Source organism: Cynoglossus semilaevis, chromosome 14, assembly GCF_000523025.1.
Source record: "Cynoglossus semilaevis isolate Cse_v1.0 chromosome 14, Cse_v1.0, whole genome shotgun sequence".
Classification (NCBI taxonomy): domain Eukaryota; kingdom Metazoa; phylum Chordata; class Actinopteri; order Pleuronectiformes; family Cynoglossidae; genus Cynoglossus; species Cynoglossus semilaevis.
Window position 1 is genome coordinate 27,812,912 of NC_024320.1, and position 20,000 is coordinate 27,832,911.

General features: G+C 40.3%; 1 protein-coding gene across 4 annotated transcripts in view; it reads right to left on the bottom strand.

Moving 5' to 3' along the window:
• Nucleotides 1-4,414: 4,414 nt before the first annotated feature.
• LOC103390427 (proline-rich protein 36-like) overlaps nt 4,415-20,000 on the bottom strand; it is a 53,834-nt gene continuing 38,248 nt past the window's right edge. For 3 of the 4 annotated variants that reach the window (XM_025062300.1, XM_008326280.3, XM_017038798.2), the window contains one exon: nt 4,415-5,467. In XM_025062300.1, the coding sequence (XP_024918068.1) occupies nt 5,278-5,467 (190 nt within the window). In that variant the 3' untranslated portion in view covers nt 4,415-5,277. Of the gene's footprint in view, nt 5,468-10,633; nt 11,160-20,000 lie in introns of those variants that run through there. The other variant, XM_025062301.1, reaches the window with a different exon arrangement.

Here is a 20,000-nt window from a genome sequence, read left to right on the forward strand (position 1 = left end):
TTTTGTAATTTACAACTATATTCATATGATTTATGACTATATTATCATTATTTACAATTATATTCCTATAATTTACAGCTATATTTTTGTAATTTACAACTATATTCATATAATTTATGACTATATTATCATTATTTACAATTATATTCCTATAATTTACAGCTATATTTTTGTAATTTACAACTATATTCATATGATTTATGACTATATTATCATTATTTACAATTATATTCCTATAATTTACAGCTATATTTTGTAATTTACAACTATATTTTCCTAACATACAATTATATTCTCATAATTTACAACTATATTCTTAGGATTTACAACGATATTCTCCTAATATACAATTGTAGTCTCATAATCTACAACTATGCTTGTCATTTACAACTGTATTCTCTCTATAATTATAATACATTTGAACTAGCTTCTTGTGATTTACACATATATTCACAGTAAATTTGAACCCAATTCTTGTCATTTACAGCTAAGTAATGTGGAGGTTACTGTATGTTCTACATTATACATCATACCAATGACATGTAATCTATGTTTTGTCTCAGTCTTGGCATAAACCATTTATTGTCCTCCCGACTCTGAAGCTTTCTCCAGAATCCCTTTATCTAAAACTAATCAGAAACTAAACCAGCGTGCAGCTCATTGAACTTTTCAACCCTCCTATGCTTCACGACTTCAGATCCTCATCCACTCAGCTGGAGCCACAGGTCTACGGCATTTCTCTTTACTTCTCAGCTTGGCCACAATGTATTTGCATCTCGTCAGGCCTTTTCTCATCTGTGACAGAAGTGGCAGGGGAGAATTTAGCTCATATTTTATTAAACCAATCTGCTGCTTTGGCAGTTGGCTGAGAAACTTGGCAGTCCGTCTACAAATGGGTAGCTTTTAATTTATTATTTACTACTATTTTCAGTGGACACACACACACACACACAGACACACACACACACAAACGTTTCTGGTGAATCAGATAGCATCAGATCTGGTCGGCGCTGCTGGATGACATGGCTGATACGTTTCCCCCTGACTCCTTTAAATCTACTGGTATGAACTATTCTCACAGAGATTTCCTTTAACGCTTTGTTAAGAAAGAACCTTGTTTAAAAGTGGGCCACATAAGATGGATGGCACAGAATGGCATACAATGACGCTGAATTTTCACACCATTTTTCAGTGTGCAACAACTTTTGTGCCTGTCAAAATTGGGAACTAGTTCGATTAAAGACGTAAACATGCTAGCTTTTATAAAGAATTATGATTAAAGGACTAACAGTTGGGGCCGTTTACATTATACTAACACCTAGTTGTGGGCCACATGTGGGTGGTTTGAGGGGCACATTTGGCCCACTGGCCAGAAGTTTGAGACAGCTGGCCCAAATCCAAACTCTTATCAAAAGTTATAACAAATACATCAGGTAAACGTTAGCTAAGCAGCAAACGTTTAAAAATAAATAAATAAATAAATAGAATACCAAAATGGTTCAAACCAACCGTATTAGTGTAAAAACAGCTTAAATGTTAGCTGGGGAGCAGCTAAAGAAGTAGCCAAAAAAATAAAATTTAAGTCGGAATAAAACAGCAGTGGCTTCAAAGAAAAAAAAAATAGATAAAAATAAAAACTTGCCATAATGTGGCTTTAGTTTATTTTTTCTATAAATCAGAGCGAGGACATTCTAAATTGTGAAGATAGGCTACCGTTTCTAAATTAAAGGCTAATTTGTTAGCATCTTTATTAAACCAATATGAACATATATTTTATGAATTTTGAACTATATGAATGTGCAGTCAGTCAGTAAACACTCGTGAGCGTCTCCATCACCTCTGACCCTGACTGTCCACCTCTTTCTGTTGTGGTAAAGTGAGACCTAATGTTCCTGCAGCAGGCTCGGCTCAGAGACCTGTTCTGTTTGTGTCTTTCTGCTTCTGTAGTTATTTTCACATGCCCATTATCCATGCTTGTCGATGCCTCGAGACATAGTTATTTCTTTCTCCTCCGCAGACTGATGTCGCGCTGAGTCGCATGGACACAGTTTGCCCCTTAATGCGTCTTTAAAGAGACCTCCTTCTCTACAAGCCTCTGTGTTTCTGTTGAGCTCTTTAATGTCCAGCCAGGATCAGAGTCCATTTAGCCCATGTGTCATGTGACACGCTAAAGCTCTACTCCCGTTTGTGCGTGCTAGCGTTCCTGCTCGAATTGTACTGCAGTACTGCTGACAGAATCGTTACCTGGCTTACTTCACAATCCTCACACACACACACACACACACGCTGAGTCAAACCCACTTCCTTTCTCTTTAAAGATAGGAAAACCTTTCTCTCTGGCTCCTTTGTTCCCCACTTCAGGCTGGGCTCACATCTTCTCTGTTCTCTGTAAACCCACTCTGCTCTGTCATCAGGATTACTGGCTGTGCTGTAGCAGATTAATGAGTGACAACTCTACACTCCTCTCACAGAGAGAGAGAGAGAGAGAGAGAGAGAGAGAAACAACTGCAGGGAGATGCAGATGCAGTGCATTATGTTGTTGGAAGAACAATATGTTAGCTCTGATTTTGTGTTTGTATCCGTGCAGTTGGTAGAGTACGTGTCACTCAGTTTATGTGAGAGTGTGTTGCTCGTTTGTGCAAAAAGCAGCAGGGGGCGTTTCGACTTCTACACCTGGATGATGCACTACAGGAGCTAAAAGTTAAAACAACCATGAACGTCAGAGGAGAACTCTGATGTATTTCAATATGTAGTTGTAAAAGGACTGCGTTTCTTCACACTAAAACATGCTGAGTCATGATCCTCAGGTTTGATGGTTATATCTTTGTCAAATGTTAAAATGACAAAACAAACAAACAAACAAAAAACAAACATGTTGACATTTTGTGATGTTATCAACAGATTTGGACGTAGAGTCATTCATCCTTCGTTTCCAAAACTGTGACATTATTTTCAATCCATACAAATCTACAGACAAGGCAATGCGTAGATTGTTTCCTGGTGTAAAAGACACCACACCTGACAACTATTTTTAAGCATTTTGTTGATGGAAATACCACTTTAGCCCAGAAATACCACAGAAGTTAAGCCATATATAGAAAATCAGTGAAGCAATAATTCAATTCTTCATCAAATAAATTTGTCTTAGGACTTTTTGACTTACCAGTTTCTGCACTCATGTCATGTCCAACAGGAAAAGGCGATATACTTTCCATTTGCTTTCATTTGAAGGACAGCAGAAGAACTGGCAGCACACATGTAAACAAGAAGGCGAGAAAAAAAAACGTAGTGTGAACCCTTTCAACTCAAGTTTGAAATAAATGAGGCCATGGTCCCTCATGTCACTCCAGAGCCTCAAAGAGGCTCTGGCCTAAGTGTGTCATGAATTACTAAGAAGTAATATTTGGATGTACTCACTGCCATCAAACAGCTGAGGCTCAATTTCCTGAGACTGGTAGTGGAGTGTCCAGGAAAGTGGGCTGTGGTAGCTGCCATCTGAGGTCACACAGACGCCTGTTACCTGCATTCAGTCGGGACAGCGTTTTGATTTGTAGAAACTGACAATCAATAAAGGAAAGGAAAGTGAACTCCTTGTCATTGTTCTCCACTGCACACCCCCAAATGTGACCTCTGTTTTTAACCCATCACCACAGTGAACAGTGGAGTGAACGCTCAGAGCACCTCAGTGGTAACTTGGCAGCTGGTGGACTCAAACCTGAAACCTTTCGGACCCAAGTCCAGAATTGACGTAACGGTACCTTACTGGTGTAGCCAACAGCTGGGTGATATTTCCTGTTTTCATATTAGAAAGAAACGATGGCTGTCAAAATGAACACGTTAAGCGAAATTAATCAGACTTAAAATGTTAACTCATCACAACGTATACACAGTATGTTCTGCTCTTTACATACCGTCCATCCAGTGATTAGCATCACTTTAATACACAGTACATAAATACACGTGTCGTCCTTTAAACCCACTGTTTATGTATGTATTTGTGGAGATGCAGTGTAACGACTAAACTCCACCAAGCTAAATTAAGATGAACTCAGAAATATGGTTAATTTTCTTGACATTTTTTCATATGAATAATTCTGTCATTCAGATTAGCCACAAATAAAAACAGGTGTGAAACTCATACATTTACCTGCCTATATTTAGGAATGTAGATTTGTCCGGATTAATCATGATCACCATTTCTTACAAGTAAAAATTAATCAACCAATTGCAATTAATTGAAAATATTATACATATCGATTAATCCCGGCTAATTTACAGCTATCCTGTGATTAATCAGATTAAAAATGTGGTTTGACAGAACCTTAGAAAGATTTAGAATTATATTTTATTTATGTGACCACAAACATTGGCACAGAACACACTGGATCCAGAATAAGAACAGACACCGTTCAGATGTGGTAAAATACTTTTATAGAGCAGTAATCCATATCTTAAATAAAGCATCCAAGCAGAATAGCTCTGGTATATACAGCACTCAGTTCACCCATTTTTCCCATTGAATATACTGTATGTGTTGTATGTATAAATGTATCTGTGTGTGTGTGCGTGAGCCTGTGTGTGATTGTTGACATGTGTTACAGATCTTTGTCTGGTGTAGCATATTAAAAGTTTTAAATACAGTTCATAATAATTCTTTTTAAATGTCTCTGGATATAAAAGCTGGTGTTCTGACTGATGATGAAGTCCAATGATGGCGACAGAGCCGTCCTCAGTCATTTTCCCTCTCCGTCTATATTTTCTCTTCATTTTATTTTTTTCCATATAAATATACTCTTTTCTCTACCACCACTGGATCGTCTGTTCTAGTATGCACCTTGCCCGTAACTCCTCCAATATATTCTCTTCATATCTCCTAATTGCTTCTTAATCGTGATTCATATCGTGGACTGAACTCCTGCCTTTCTTTGACTGCAGCACTTTTGCGAGTCTGCACCGGCATCAAACCTGCTGCATGTGCTGAAGAGGCATATTATGAGCAGCTAAAACATTTGCACTCCAGTTAAACCTTTTTCATCAACTCCACCAGCAGCAGCTAACACTCCGACACAGTCCCTGTTATTTCCGTCCCCTCCCACAGTTTTCTTTTTTTTTTTCTCTTTTTTTTTTTGTTGCTAGAATTCGATTTCTTCAGTTCATTCCATGCTTGGTTTTCTATAAAACCACCATAGGTAGGATATTTTGTTGTTGTTGTTTTTTATGTGAAGGGTATGCAGTGCGTTACAGTACTCAGATTTATTCAGCCTCATCCTCCAGGAATCAGAGGAACCAGAAGCACTTCTTCCTGTTCTTCTTGTTGGTGGCAGGCGGCCGCACTGACTCCGGGGAATCCTGTTCAACGGGTGTGGTGGACTGGGGAGTGGAGGGCTGCGGTGAGCCCTCGGGGGGGTCGCCCACCTTCCATGTGCGTACGACCTGGCCTTCCTGCAGCCGAAAGTCATGTTCTACACTGGTAGAGAGGAAGAGATGGAGGAACAGTGTTAAGTGTGTAACAAACTGCAAAGATTTTTTTTTTAAATAAACACAGTAAAAAGTTGCAAAATTCTGAAACAATTAACAACTTACTTCAAAAAAACAACAACAGATGTTTATGTGAGAAAATCTGGCGAAAAAAGCTGATTTGCCAATATATAAACAAACTACACTGAAGTTCCAGGAAAAGAACTGTTACTGTTCAAGAAATCAGGAGTGGCTGAAATGTATGTGAGTGTGGTGCAATCTAAGGAGTAAAACGGGGAGTAACATTAGAAATACAGTATGTTCCTATTTCCATATATTAATGGAAAAATTGAAAAGGAGATCAGATGAGTCTCTGTGGAAAATAATGTTTGCAGATGACAGTGTGGTATATGGTCAGACAAAACAAATAATGGTCAGTTGAGACAGAACCAGACAGAAGGAATGAGCACGATGGGAAAGAAGGTTCTTTGTGGAATGCTAACAGAGCAGTAGTGAGACCGGCTTTAATGTTGGCCTTTGATACAGTGACAATGCTGGATGTGACACACTTGAAGACGCTGAGATTTTATAATGGGGTGATCAGAATCACCGACAGTCAAACCGAGCGTACAGAGGTGACAGCTACGGTTTAACAACTCTGGAGATAAGGCGAGAAGAGATAGTGGAGGCAAAGAGGAAGACCCCAGAGGGGACTACAGATGTTGTGAAAGACGAAATGAGAAACAGCGGACAAGACAAGAGATATAGTGAGATGTCGCCTGTGGAAACCTTAAAGTAAACAACCACGAAGAGAATGGGCAACTTTTGATGCAGACTGAATCTCAAAAAGTTCACATAACACATTTGTCTCAATGGAACATGAATCATCCTCTTGAAGAAAACATTTAACAGGAGAAAACTGCAGGAACGTCTATACAGCCAATGATTATACTAATATACTAAGTTTACATCAACAATATGGGGTAAAACAGGATAGTATAGAAGTTGAACGTATCTCTTATACTTTTGTATGTTTCTGGACATTTTCCATATTAAAAATACATCATTTGGATTAGTGACAAAAAGGGTGTAACACACACATTTAGCTAATATGTTGTGTCTTTATACCCAAGCAGTACACGTACAGATTTTATATTTTGCTTTATGTTTTGGTTTTTGTTTTTATTATTTTCAGGAATGTTGATTTATCTCGATTAGTCAAGCTTAACTGCATGACAGTTAGTCATTGGTGGTTAATGAGTCACAATGAATGAATCCCACAGTTAGTCATGGTTAATGAGTCACAATGAATGAATCCAAAGCTAACCTGTTGAAACCCTTATCTCACTACAGCCTGTAGCATCAGACGTACAGTTTTAAGAGTGACGATGGAGATGGAGATGACCAAGGGCGTATGTGGTTTAAAGACAGGATGATTAATATTAGAGTCAGTTTCATATTGATCGGGTATAAAGTGGTTTAATAAGTGAGAGGTGGAGAGACTTTTGGCAGCTCTTCAAGTGAAGCAGGCAGGTGGACAGTGAAAAAACTCCATTTCTGTTTGATCATTTCCATATAATGCAGGTCCACGAGCACCGCAGAGTTTATCTCCCAGAAACATCTCATTTCTGTTTAAGACACATCTGAACCACATGTGGACCACTTCACTCTACCCCTGGACAAATAAAATCCAGCAGTGCTGTATTAGTGTCTAATCACTGTATGCTGGAGAGAAGGTTTTCAAAAATTAAATTGAAAAGTTTTGTAATTTTAGTTTTAAAAAATGTATGTTTGCCTGCATGTTTCTCATAAAATTTGTGAACATAGAGAACATTTTTACAAATTTTTCTGTTGAAAGTTTTATGTCAAAATGTCAGTTTTTCATGTCATTTTTGGTCAAAAACTAAGAAACTTTGATGAAAATTATTTGTAAAAGAATTTTTTAAAATTGTATCTTTACCTGCATGTTTCTCATAAAATTAATGCACGTAGAGAACATTTTTATAAATTTTTTTGTATAAAGTTTTATGTCAAAATGTTAGTTTTCCATGTCACTTTTGATCAAAAACTAAGAATCTTTGATGAAAATTATTTGTAAAAGAATTTTTTAAAATTGTATCTTTACCTGCATGTTTCTCATAAAATTTGTGAACATAGAGAACATTAATTGAGTAATCAACTCAGTCAAATGCGTTTCTTGTCACTGTGTAAATCAAAGCTCTATCATTCACTTCTCTGCGTTTGGTCTCCACCAGCTCCCGGAGAAATATAGATCTCTTTAGTCAGTAGCCGCTCTTTATTTAATGGTTCAGAATGCTTTGTTAGAGATTATTACAGTTGCTGATGACAGCTACAAAAATGCAAAAACAAACATTACAACAAAAAAAAAAACATATTCCTAGCAGGAAAAAGCCAAAAACCAGAATGAAGATCATCAGAAAGAAGCAGTAAATGCCCCACATCAGGAACCACTTTATTCTAGGCAATAATGACGCTGTTGACAAACGGAACCTAGTGCAGAAATGCTGAGCGCCACAGAAATTCTGCCTCACTGGGAGGGATCCCAGGACTCACCAAACGAAGAGTCAGCAAGGTGCACTGTCAGTCACATGACAGTATATAGCTGAGGAGCTGTGCTGCTGAAATGAGATGTGAACTCTGATGCACCTCTGCAGAGGCTAAAGGTAAAGGCAAGCAATAATAAACAGTCGCATCTGCAAAAACGGAATAAAAGACAATATTTGCTCAGTGATTTACTGATGTCAGCAGCTCCAGGTCGGGTGAGATCCACAGCAGAGAACAGCTTCATCTAATAATACGGCATAATCATTTTTAGTATTTCCTTTTGTTTCTGCAGAGCAAATGTTTTTACTAAACCTTGCTGAAAAAAAAAAGATTTCAATCATGATCAGGAATGTTGATCTATCTCGATTAATCTTGATTAATCCATAGCTACTGTGTGAATAATCATTTTACAAGTCCTGACTTAGGATCTTCCCCATGACTTTAACCACTGACACCAGAGTTTCCGAGGCCTTGTATCCATTAACCCCTTAGCTGCCAGCTCAGTTATAGAAACTTAATAATTCTGCTCAGATCTCTTAGGTTTGAGGTAACCCTCAGTGTGTGTGCACAGACACTAGTACCAGTTGTTCCGTACCCCGCGCTGGCCCACACTCACTTAACCCCAAAGGCAAGTGAAGCCGAAGCCCGATCGCCTCCGACACAAACGTCAATGACTGTTGTTTATACGTGGGTTAAAGCAGTGGAATCAAGAATGTAGAAACACGGCTGCAGTGACTGTTTTCTTCTTTGTTAACCTTCTACAACAGCGTCAGCCCTCACCGGTGTCGGGATTTATTGACTGTGTGAGGCGGTCAATCGTGCTGCACACATGCCAAGATTTTTGCGGAGGCAATAGAGACGTACTTCAGCGCGCTTGTGGCCACGCCGTAGCAGGGAAGACCACTCTCATTCACACAAGCCATAGAATCAGGGCGTTATGGAGCAAACCTGCTGGGACCCCATCCCTAACCATGACCCTATCCCTGAACCTTATAGCTAGAAGACCTATAAAGAAAGAGGACCAAGTTCAACAGCAGCTGCAGTTTTTAGTCGAGAGAGGCGGAGGTGGCGGAGAGTCCGATCCATCTGGTTCCAGATCTCCCACTCCCTCAGCCACTTCAGTCTGTTTGCTGGTATTGGAGTGTGAAAAATTGAATAAATATATTAAATTAAAATAAATGAGTGTGGGCAGCAGGAACACACAGAATTTTAAAAATTGAAGGTGCTAAAGAGCAGTGGAGAGGGTTTTCTTTTTATGTTTTCGTCTGTATTTACAGCAGGTTGGAAAAACAGCCACATCACCCAAACCACTTTGATGCTTCAGGGACCACTTCACGGCTCACAAACAAACTTCCAGCGCGGTGTCAAATGAGGCACTAGTCAGTACCCAGTCTGTCTCTGCGTTCCTCCCCCAGATATAAGTGGTGTAAAAACAGAGCTCCATTCCCCCGGTTTTTGCCACCAAGCTCAGCTCCCGCAGATCTCCCCCGTGACTCTCTCCTCGTGTCTGCGGTGTTGGCCTGGTCCACGGCTCTGTGATCAAGACACAGTGGCTCAGTGGAAGCTGTCCACTCTCAACCTTAATTATCTGCACGCTGAGCTCACAAACTGTGGCAGGCAAGAAGCTGTGAAGCTAACTTAGTTTTCCCTGCTGCTCCCCCTCTGTCCTGTTATTTCTCCACATTCTCCCATTTCACTGTTACACTCGCTACAACACTCAAAGCTGAACTCTGTTGCTCAGCTTCAGTTACACTTCACCAATACGACTGCTGGGTGTTTCAGATCCGATTCATTTGAGTAAAATAAATCATCAATAGTTTTTGTAATTGATGAATCTATGTATTATTTTTACAGAACCAGCAGAAACAAAATGCTCAAAAAGGATAAAAAAAATAAAATAATATGGAAATATCTATGTAGAAATAAAAAAGAACAACATATATAACATCCAAGAATATATTGAAAAAAAATCCCATTTTTAATTTTTTCTAAACTTAATCCTCATTGTTTTGAAATGTATTTAAGGAATTGCTTTTAGGACTAAATTACATACTGTATGATAAAAAAAATACACATTAAAATAACTTTTAATGTTAACTTTTTCCTCTTTATTTGTGTATATATAGTATATATAATACCTGTCCCTGTTCATGCTGCTAAATCCAGTCTACCTCTTACTTTATTCAGCTGTATCTAGTACCTGTCCCTGTTCATGCTGCTGTCTACCTCTTACTTTATTCAGCTGTATATTTATATTCATCCTTGTACTGTACATATATCATACTCTGTGCCCTTATTCCTCCATCTTCAATTTTTCATTTTATTTTGTCTATTTTTGCACAGTGTAGAAACAAAGCGAAGAAATCGTCCGTATGCCTTGTTCGTACTCCAGAAATTAACACCAGAGTTGAACCTTGGCTTGACTTTAATCTAATCCTATGTTCCATCTACGTCCTGTCATTTGAAAGAGTGACCGTGAGTCTGTGTTAATGTCAAGCGGACGTGATCGAGAAGTTCCCGCCACATGTTCTGTGCTCACGTCCATTCTCCAGAGATCTACTGTGGATTTCTGTTCTGTGCTCACGTTCATTCTCCAGAGATCTAGTGTGGATTTCTTTTTTAGTCACTTCAGTTGGGGACACTGTGACATAATCCAAACGCACTTGCCGAGTCCATTTGTGGGCACTGACTCAGCAAGTGCTTCTGGGTCATTTTATGTAGAACACGCATGAAACCTGAGATCTTTTTCACAAATTCCCTTTTTGATTCATAATTATTTAAAATCCATGTCAGTTCCAGGGTCACAACACAGAAACTTAGAGTGTTTAAAAGTCATTTAAGGTGGAATGTTTCTGTCTGGGTCCGACAAATTCGTTTATCATTTTTTACACTGAGACTGTGCCCAGTCGCTGTGCTTCAGCCGTGTGGCAGAGGTGAGAATTTCAGCAGCAACACGGAAGAGCAAAGGCAATCAAGACGAAATATCTTTCCAATTTCCCCCAGCTTTAGGATGCATATCCTTCAAGGAAAGAGCCATCTTTCATTTCAGTAGGCAGTGCAGGAGCAGCCGGTCTGTGTGGAGAGTTCTGTGATTCAGCTGTGATGAGGGACCGCAGCCACACTGTGCTTACATTAGCCTGCACACAATACAAGAGATGAATGTGCATGTTTGCACACACATTTATAGACACTTTTGCATCAACTCTAAACACGGACCTTTCAACATCCGCACGCATCAATACACAAACACACACCAACAATAACACCATCAACAACAACCTCTATATCTGCAGTGGAGAACAAACTGCCCCCTCAGGTGTTCCAGTCTCTCTGGACTTTATCCTGAGACGGTCCAGCCAGCTGCTCAGCTGTCACTGAGTATTCCATACTGCGCTGTGGTTTGACAAATCTCTCTGTGATACCGGCATTAACATACAGATTGCCCTGATTTGGGAAGCTGTGGGTTGTAAACAGCCAGGTGTGATTTGTGGCCGTGTGATATTGAGCAGTTTATCATGTAAAAGAAAGAGACAAACGACCCAGCTCAAAGATGGATTCAAACGCACACACACACACACTCTGTTTTGCTCTCCTCGATTGTGTGTAAGACTTATAAATCCATAGTTTGAATATCTGCCTGGATTCCAGACGCGGGTGCAGCACTGATCAGGTATTGATCCCTGGTCGAGCAGTAACTGTGTGAGACTCTGTTTGGAGTTTAATCAAGTAATGAAACCTCCTGCTGGTACAAACACATGCTGAGTCTAAGCAGGTATGTGCTTGGAATGGTTACCGCCCCAGTCTTAAAACTTTTCATTTTTTTACTTTTGATGTGGATTGTTTGATTACAAACAGCCACAGACCTGAAGTTGAGAAATGCAGTTCTTCATTAAATCCACCAGGGTCACAGAGCACATGACCAGTTGGACGTGCTCTCTGACTTGTTGTCTAGTTACATCACTCATCAGTTAATTGTGTGTATAATGACACATGTTGCAATTAGGGTGGGATTTGATAAGAATTTTCCAAATCAGATTCCATTATTGATAATACTCATCAACTCCATTCCTAATGACCTCATGGATGGATGGATGGATGGATGGACTCACTGGGTCAGGAAATAAACCATAGTACGGATGGATGGATGGCGGGACGGATGGATGGATGGACGGATAGACAGATGGATAGATAGATGGACGGATGGATGGAGGGATGGATAGATAGATAGAAAGATAGATAGATAGATCGATGGATGGATGGATAAATGGATTGAGGGAGGGATGGATGGAGGGATAGAATGATAGATGGATGGATAGATGGATGGATAGATGATGGATGAGGGATGGAGGGATGGATGGAGGGATAGATGGATGGAGGGATAGATGATGGATGATGGATGGAGGGATAGAATGATAGATGGATGGATAGATGATAGATGATAGATGGATAGATTGATGGACGGACGGACGGACAGACGGACTGACAGACAGACGGACGGACAGACAGACGGACGGACAGACAGACAGACGGGCGGACGGACAGACAGACAGATAGATAGACAGACAGACAGATGGACAGACAGACAGACGGGCGGACGGACAGACAGACAGATAGACAGATAGACAGATAGACAGATAGACAGATAGACAGACAGACAGACAGATGGACAGACAGACAGATGGACAGACAGACAGACAGACAGACGGACAGACGGACAGACGGACTGACAGACAGACGGACAGACGGACTGACAGACAGACGGACGGACAGACGGACAGACAGATAGACAGACAGACTCTGTGCTAACGGCTAACTATTGTCATGATTGCTGGGGCCAATGTAATGACTTACGGAAGCAGCCATTGGCTGCTGTCCCAATTGTGAACCTGGGGAAGTTAGGAATTTGTTTTCTCTCCTCATTATCATGGTTACTGTTCTGTACCTGTGTATATTTCACCCAAACCAAATGATTCTGTATGAATATATTTATACTGTGACAACCCTAACATGCAGTGTATACTTACAGACTGACCTATACAGCGATATATTGTAGACACATAATATAATTTCACAGCAGTGCAATTAGAAGAAGAAGAACATGCACTCTCGGGGTATTTACAGCACCCCCTGCTGCACGACCAGAGAGCTCCAGCTGCAGGGTTCAGGAACATTAGAGGGAAGTCTGACTGTTGAGTTTCATCCCGGGCTTGTTAAATAGTAATGTTTGTGGATCTGTGCTCTGGGTCATGAGCACCCACTGCCCTATTAGCACAGACACACACAAGCACACACACTCTCATCAAATTTTGAAAAATGACCAGCGGCAAACTCTATCTTTAAAACACAGCCTTTCATAAACGCATGGCTGCTTAGTGAGAAGGAGGGAGGAAGAACACGGAGCGGCAGCGTTGTCCCGGAGTGTCGGACAGATGAGGTGAAAACATCAAGCACATTCTCAGATCTCCGACTCTACTTTATGCTAATGAGATATTATAAAAGAATTATCAGGGCTGTCAAAATGAACACATTAATCATGTAAAATATTTTCTAAAATAAATCAGATGCTGTATATCCAACAATTATTTGACATTTTTCTTGCCATATTGTTATATTAATTGTTGTTCCATCAACTGCAAAAAAAAATATTGTTATATTAATTGCTGTTCCATCAACTGCAAAAAAACATCTACTGGGAATGTTAATTTACTTTGATTCATCACCATTACTCATGACTAATTATTACGTTTATTAATAATTATTACTAATTATTAATTATTATTATTGAGATTAATTGTGATTAATCATGATTAATATGATCACAATTTATCATGATTATTCTTTACTAATTATGATGATGATTAATCATGACCAATTGTAATCATGATAAATTATAATCACGATTAATCATGATTAACTGCTACTAATCCACAGCGACCCGGTGATAATCTTCCATCCGTTTATAATGTTCAATCGTTTGATAGCAGTAGCCATACTTTAACAGTGGATTTCATTATATTGAACATGTGCTGCAGAGCCAGCGTAAAGTTGATCAGTCAGCCAGTCCTGGCTCAGTCTCTGGTCCAGTTTTGTTGTAATCAGGTTCAGTGTATTGACAGATGCCTGCGATGTCTTTTTTTCTCTAGGTCTTATAGCTCAAACTGAGTCTGTCTGACAGAGGGTGGGCCCCGCTGCAGCCACAGAGCTGCCAGAAGAAGTTTTATTGCGGAGAAAAACAGTGAAATCAGTAATCCTGTGAAGCCAGACCCCGAGTCATCATGCTCAAAGACATCTGTAGGAAATCTCATCACAAACCTGAAGATGTACTGAAGGCTTCACTAACAAGATAGTGGACTCGGGCTACAGCAATTGATGTCTGCAACAAGCCCTGGGAAGGTGAGGCGAAGAAGAATTACAACCATTTGTATCCGTGCAGCGAAAGTCAGGAACAAAGCCCTGAGAGTGTGAGCGTGACTAACACCTCAGGAAATCATTATCTTCATCATCATTTATGCGTTTCATGGCTGGCTATGTGATATAATTTATGATGATGATCGGGAGCTTAAAAGCCTAAACGCACATCATCAGCAGTCAGATCGCGTTACGTTATCACGCCGCTTGAAGTGAGACAACAGTTTATCGTAGTAAAACTCCAAATTCAAGGACACAAATGTGGCCCTTTTTTTTTTTTCAGGCAACACAGTTGGTCTTTGAAATCGAGCAAATATTCTTGGCAGCCTGTCAGACAAAACAAAGAGACAGCTGCTGTGGCTGCTTTTAACCTTGGCTTTATGTAATGTTAAATTCTCTTTCACCATATCTGTCCTCAATCTAACATTGTTATCCTTTAACTGAATAAATCATTTGAAATAATTACATTTTTATTGCAGCTACTCATCGAATTTACAATTGTGACCTTCTCAATGACCTCATTATCTGACCTTATTATCTGCCTGTATCAAACTCGAGGCCTGTGGGCCAAATACAGCCCATTGCGTCACTGTTTTGCAGCCCACCCACCAGAGTTTCGCATATGTTTGGTAATCACTGTTTTGCAGCCCACCCACCAGATGTTTGGTTGTCTTATGTTCAGTACTAATATGCGTGGGAGGTGACTCACAATGTTACTTCTCTGGTTCCAATTCTATTCAAATGTACAGTTAGCCTTAACTACATTTTTATTTTGTGACAAATTCTACATTTTTTTTTTGTGTATCAATATTCTTACACTTTTCTTTCTTCTTTTTTATTTATTTATTTTAATGAGGAACAGGTCTGTTCTAATTCTTGATTTCTGGTTCTACAGTATAAGCATAAGTACTAGACTGTTTGAGAAATGTTGATCCTGTTCGACTCACAACTTAGACTGGGATTCAAATGTTGGCCTCCTGAGTGATTGAATTTGACACCCCTGCATTAAGGCTTTGTTTTCAGAGAGCCAATCCAAATGAGAGGAACATGCAGCCCCTCCCACTTTTGTGTTTTTCTCCATATGTGGAAGAATAAAACCCAGAAAATGCTCTTGACTGAAGACACAAGACTGAGAACAGGGGAGGTTTTAGAGCAAATCAGAGCAAATCCTCTGCCTCAAACACTGTGCTGAATAAACAGCCAGGGAGGTTCAGATTGATGACGGAGGAAGCCGAGGCTGGGAATAAAGAAATAAAAGCGACTCTAGACTAAAGAAAACATACATAAAGACCCAGCAGCATTAGCGTCAAACAGGCCATCTGACCTGCTGTTGTGGTGCAACTCCCCGTGCTTTGTTTACTGTGTCAAACTCCTTGTACAGAGGATGTTTTACAAAGCAGATAAATGAAACCAGGCAGCAGCCGCGAGCACCGCTGCCAGTGCTGATCATCCAGTGTCTACACTGGGGAGGGACAAGAAGCTGCTCACTGTGACTTCACACTCGTTAGTGTTTTATTTACGGTAGGGAACCAGAGAAAATACTTGCTGTTACCACATACGATGCTGTGTCAAACAGAAGAGTCTGCCGGGCCACCTCAACATTAGCTACAGCTACAGCGTCACAAAATGTACATGAACCAGTGTCTGGAGCTAAACGGATTCACCACATTAACAAATGTACCATGAATTCCTCCAGCACTTGTGAACCACAATGAGTGCAATTTGCAGTGATGTACCATGTTTTCTGGACTATAAGTCACTCTGGAGTATAAGTCGCACCAGCCCGCTAGAGTGCCCTCTAGCGGCCGTCAGTGTGAAAATAAAGAACATGTAAATTTGCAGTGGTACAGGAGTAGCAGATACTGGTACACAAGCCTAGAGTGCCCTCTAGCGGCTGTGAGTGTGAAATTATATATTTCAATATATAAATCGCACCTGAGTGTAAGTCACAACTTATATTCATAGCGACTTATAGTCTGGGAAATACGGTAGTTTGATCACTATAGCAGTATTTGCAAAGCCATTAAACAACAAAGAACACTTTTCACTATCTGTAATAAGGACCTCTCTGTGTAAAACATATATTACATGTACATAAATATATTTGAATCAGAGTTTAATTTAGTTGTGCGTATATATAAATTTCTGTTGATAAACTTCCTTCAATCTTTGATTTAACCTGCTGTTTGCTTCATCTGTAGATTTTTTTTTCTCCACCTTCTGCATCATATACAACACACGAGCAAACACTTCCAGAGTTAGACATAGACTCAAAAATGACATCCTGTTAGGTTGAGTGAAAAGTGTGAAGAGTCAGGAGATGACCCAGTGTGTTCTTCCTGGCGGTCAATACACACGCTCGCCTGGATCCACTGGTAAATAAATATTGACCGAATGAGCTATAAATAAATTGCTGTTGTTTGACTGAGGCTGAGTCCAGGCTCACAGGTGAGTTAAAGACTCAGCTGAAGGTTTTTAAGGTAGACACCGGTGTAGAAAGACTGAGTTAAAGACTCAGCTGAAGGGTTTTTTAAAGTCTATTTTGTCTTAAGATTGTGTCATTATTTACATCCCATGTTGGATTTGCCATGTGTGTGTTGTGTCAGTCGTCAGTCTTTGGAACTACTGTATAAAACTGTGCCTTTATATTAGCGCTCAACGTTATTTGGATGTGCAGTTAGGTGTAAATGAATATTTTGAGTTGTAGAAGTCGAGCCAGGTTTTACTCATGATATGGTGTTTTTTGAGGAGCACTGATTACAGCACGTTTTGAACTGCTTTTGTTTTTTTTCAATGACTTCCTGTGATCAGATCCATCTGTTTACAAAAACACATTTTTGTGTTTGTTTTCTTAGAATTCATAAAAAGCTCATTTATTTGTCCCATACTGGGGGAAATTCACAAGGGCTACTATTAAGGACTGCAGTTTCCCCTCACACTGGCTGAAAGAATGGATTTGTGGTTTTGATAGAGTAGGAGCGTAAAAGTCACGGGGCTGGTGTGAGGAGTGAGGTGTTTCACCTGCCTCCAGGGGGTTTGGGGTTTGATACCACCTGGTCTTTAAATCACAGGTAGTGTTGCATCAGGACGGGCATCTGAAAGTGACCATGGAACCTATTGTCCATGTCCCAATCTAGTCAGTGTATTTCTATGTCTGTTTTAACACAGGCTGAATATTTTACAGCAGTGAATTGGACTTTATTTGACTGTCTAACCTCCTGGGGCTGCTGGAGTCTAAATTTAGTGCAACATATGGGTTGAGGTGTGCTAACCCAGTCTGTGCTAAAAGTCATGCCAGGATATTTCCCTTGGCATTGACGTACAGCGTGTTTGTTTCATCATCAATGGTAAAAAAAAGAGGAAAAAAAAATAGTACCCTTTTTCTGAGTTAGTTTTGTCATATTTTGCGCAGCTCACTGTCTTGACAAACGAACAGCACGGTGACAGAGCTAAGGTGAAATAAAAGACAGGAGGTGATGCCTGTCTCCATATTTGTCCTCAACACCACTGATGTATTGAGTGATGGCTGCTGGAGCAGAAAGCCCTGACGAATGAGTGAAGGAGGCGAGAGGGAGGGAAGAGTGACAGCACCATGGCAGTTTGCCATTTGAAAGAACAACAAGCTTTTAGGATCCATCCATCTTTATGTCTGTCATATCAATTCATAAAAGCACACTAATGCATTCTAATGCACTGCGGCCGCCGTAGTCCACAGAGTTTCTCTATGTCGAGCTTCACCTCAGTCTGCTGGAGTCATGAGGAAATGAAGATGAAGAGCTGAGACGAGCTGCGTGGAGCATCGCTGGCCAGAGGTGGAGAAATCCAGAGATTCTGGACGACTGAAGAATACTGCTCTTTGTTATCTTTGTTTTTATTTAGAAAACCATTTAAAGTTAAGGATATTTCTGAAATAAAATGTTTATTGTCTCCTAATAATTTGTTTATAAGTTGTGAAAAATAATAATAACAAAAAGAAGTGTTCCCTTCAGTGATATCGTTCACATTTTGGGGATTATCGTTTTTAGACATTTATAATGTCATGATTGAAGCCAAGCTCAGGGTCGGGACCTGAAGATGGGTTAGTTAAGGTTAAGTATTAGATATTTCATAAGTTACCTATTATATTTAATATTAAACTAGTTAAAATCAGGCAGGGGGAAACGGATGATAATTCTTTTGCACAGAACTTTTACAACTTGATATTGTTTCTTAATAATATATTGTAGCAAAGACACATCCAGCCCTGGTGTGTCCTAGATTTACATCAGAATCAGAACTCACAAACTGTAAACACGTATGTCACACACCTACGCTAACACAGGGCTAGCATCATAATCTAGGACAAAATAAAAATCTTACGCCTGTGAGCCATAATGAAGGGCAACCCAGTGTACGGCGTACAACCAATGAAACGTCTACGTGACGACATATTCGCATGAGTGTTAACGCTGTGTTCCAGAATGATGGAAGAAGACTTTTTAAATAAATCCACAGGTAATGACGTCATAAAACGTCGTAAATTCGGACCCCCAGTATACTGACTGCTGGGTCTGATGACCACACCCCAACTTTAGCAGCACCTTGCTAATGTTGCAACTAAAGTGAAGCAAGTTTGTATCAGTTAATTAAACCCCCTCCGCCCCCCGTCACCCCTCCCTCCATCTGACACCACTGTTGTTTGAATGCGATCCATTGTGTTTAAAAACAGTGCAACTCTTGGTTCGAGGCAGAGTGAAACAGTGCATCATTATCCTCATTTGAACAATAATCATGTCTACAGCAGGATTTTCATTTTGCCACCGTGGCAGTTGGAAGCCACGATAAACACTCGCCTCCAGACACGGGGGGGGGGGGGCCGCCAGGGCGCGCCGAAATTCATTTCAGATGCTCTCGTTCATGCTGGAGGAGCCAAAGTGATTTCTCACAAACTGACAATCTAAAAATGACGCTTATAACTAATCCATAAGCCATTAGGTAATTATTTATTTACCACTCCCGATACCTGGGGAATTATTCCCTACAGTAGCGGAGAGCATTTAATATCTCATCTATTGATCATGACTGATAATGTCATTAGCTCAGTGCCAAAGCAGAGAGGTGGCTGTGAGAGAGTGGGAGCTGGCGGAACAGCTTTGGGATCTAATTCAGCGGTGGGTGTGTTTCTAACCTGATTAGTATTTATACGATACTTCATCCACATTAGGCTCCGCTTCCCACATCCACACTCCACTCTGGATCTCCTTCCCTCCACCCTGCTGTAAAGACATGGCACAACTGTGATGGGCACCATCTGGCTCCTGCTATTGGCACCATGCGGGCTCTGTCATTATTGCCAAACAGCATGAAGGGGGCTTCTCACTCTCCCTCCTCTCCCTCTGTTTTCTCACCCGGGTCTATATCTGTCACTGCCTCACACATAAACACAAAACTCTTGAGTGGAAGGATCGACACTTACGAGGACACATAACAGTTTTACAGGTTCACATCTCCAGTGAACCCTCGGAGATGACTGTGGGTTTCAGACGTCGCCACCGCTAACGTTCGTTCCTGCGAGCCTGTGTTTTTGTCAG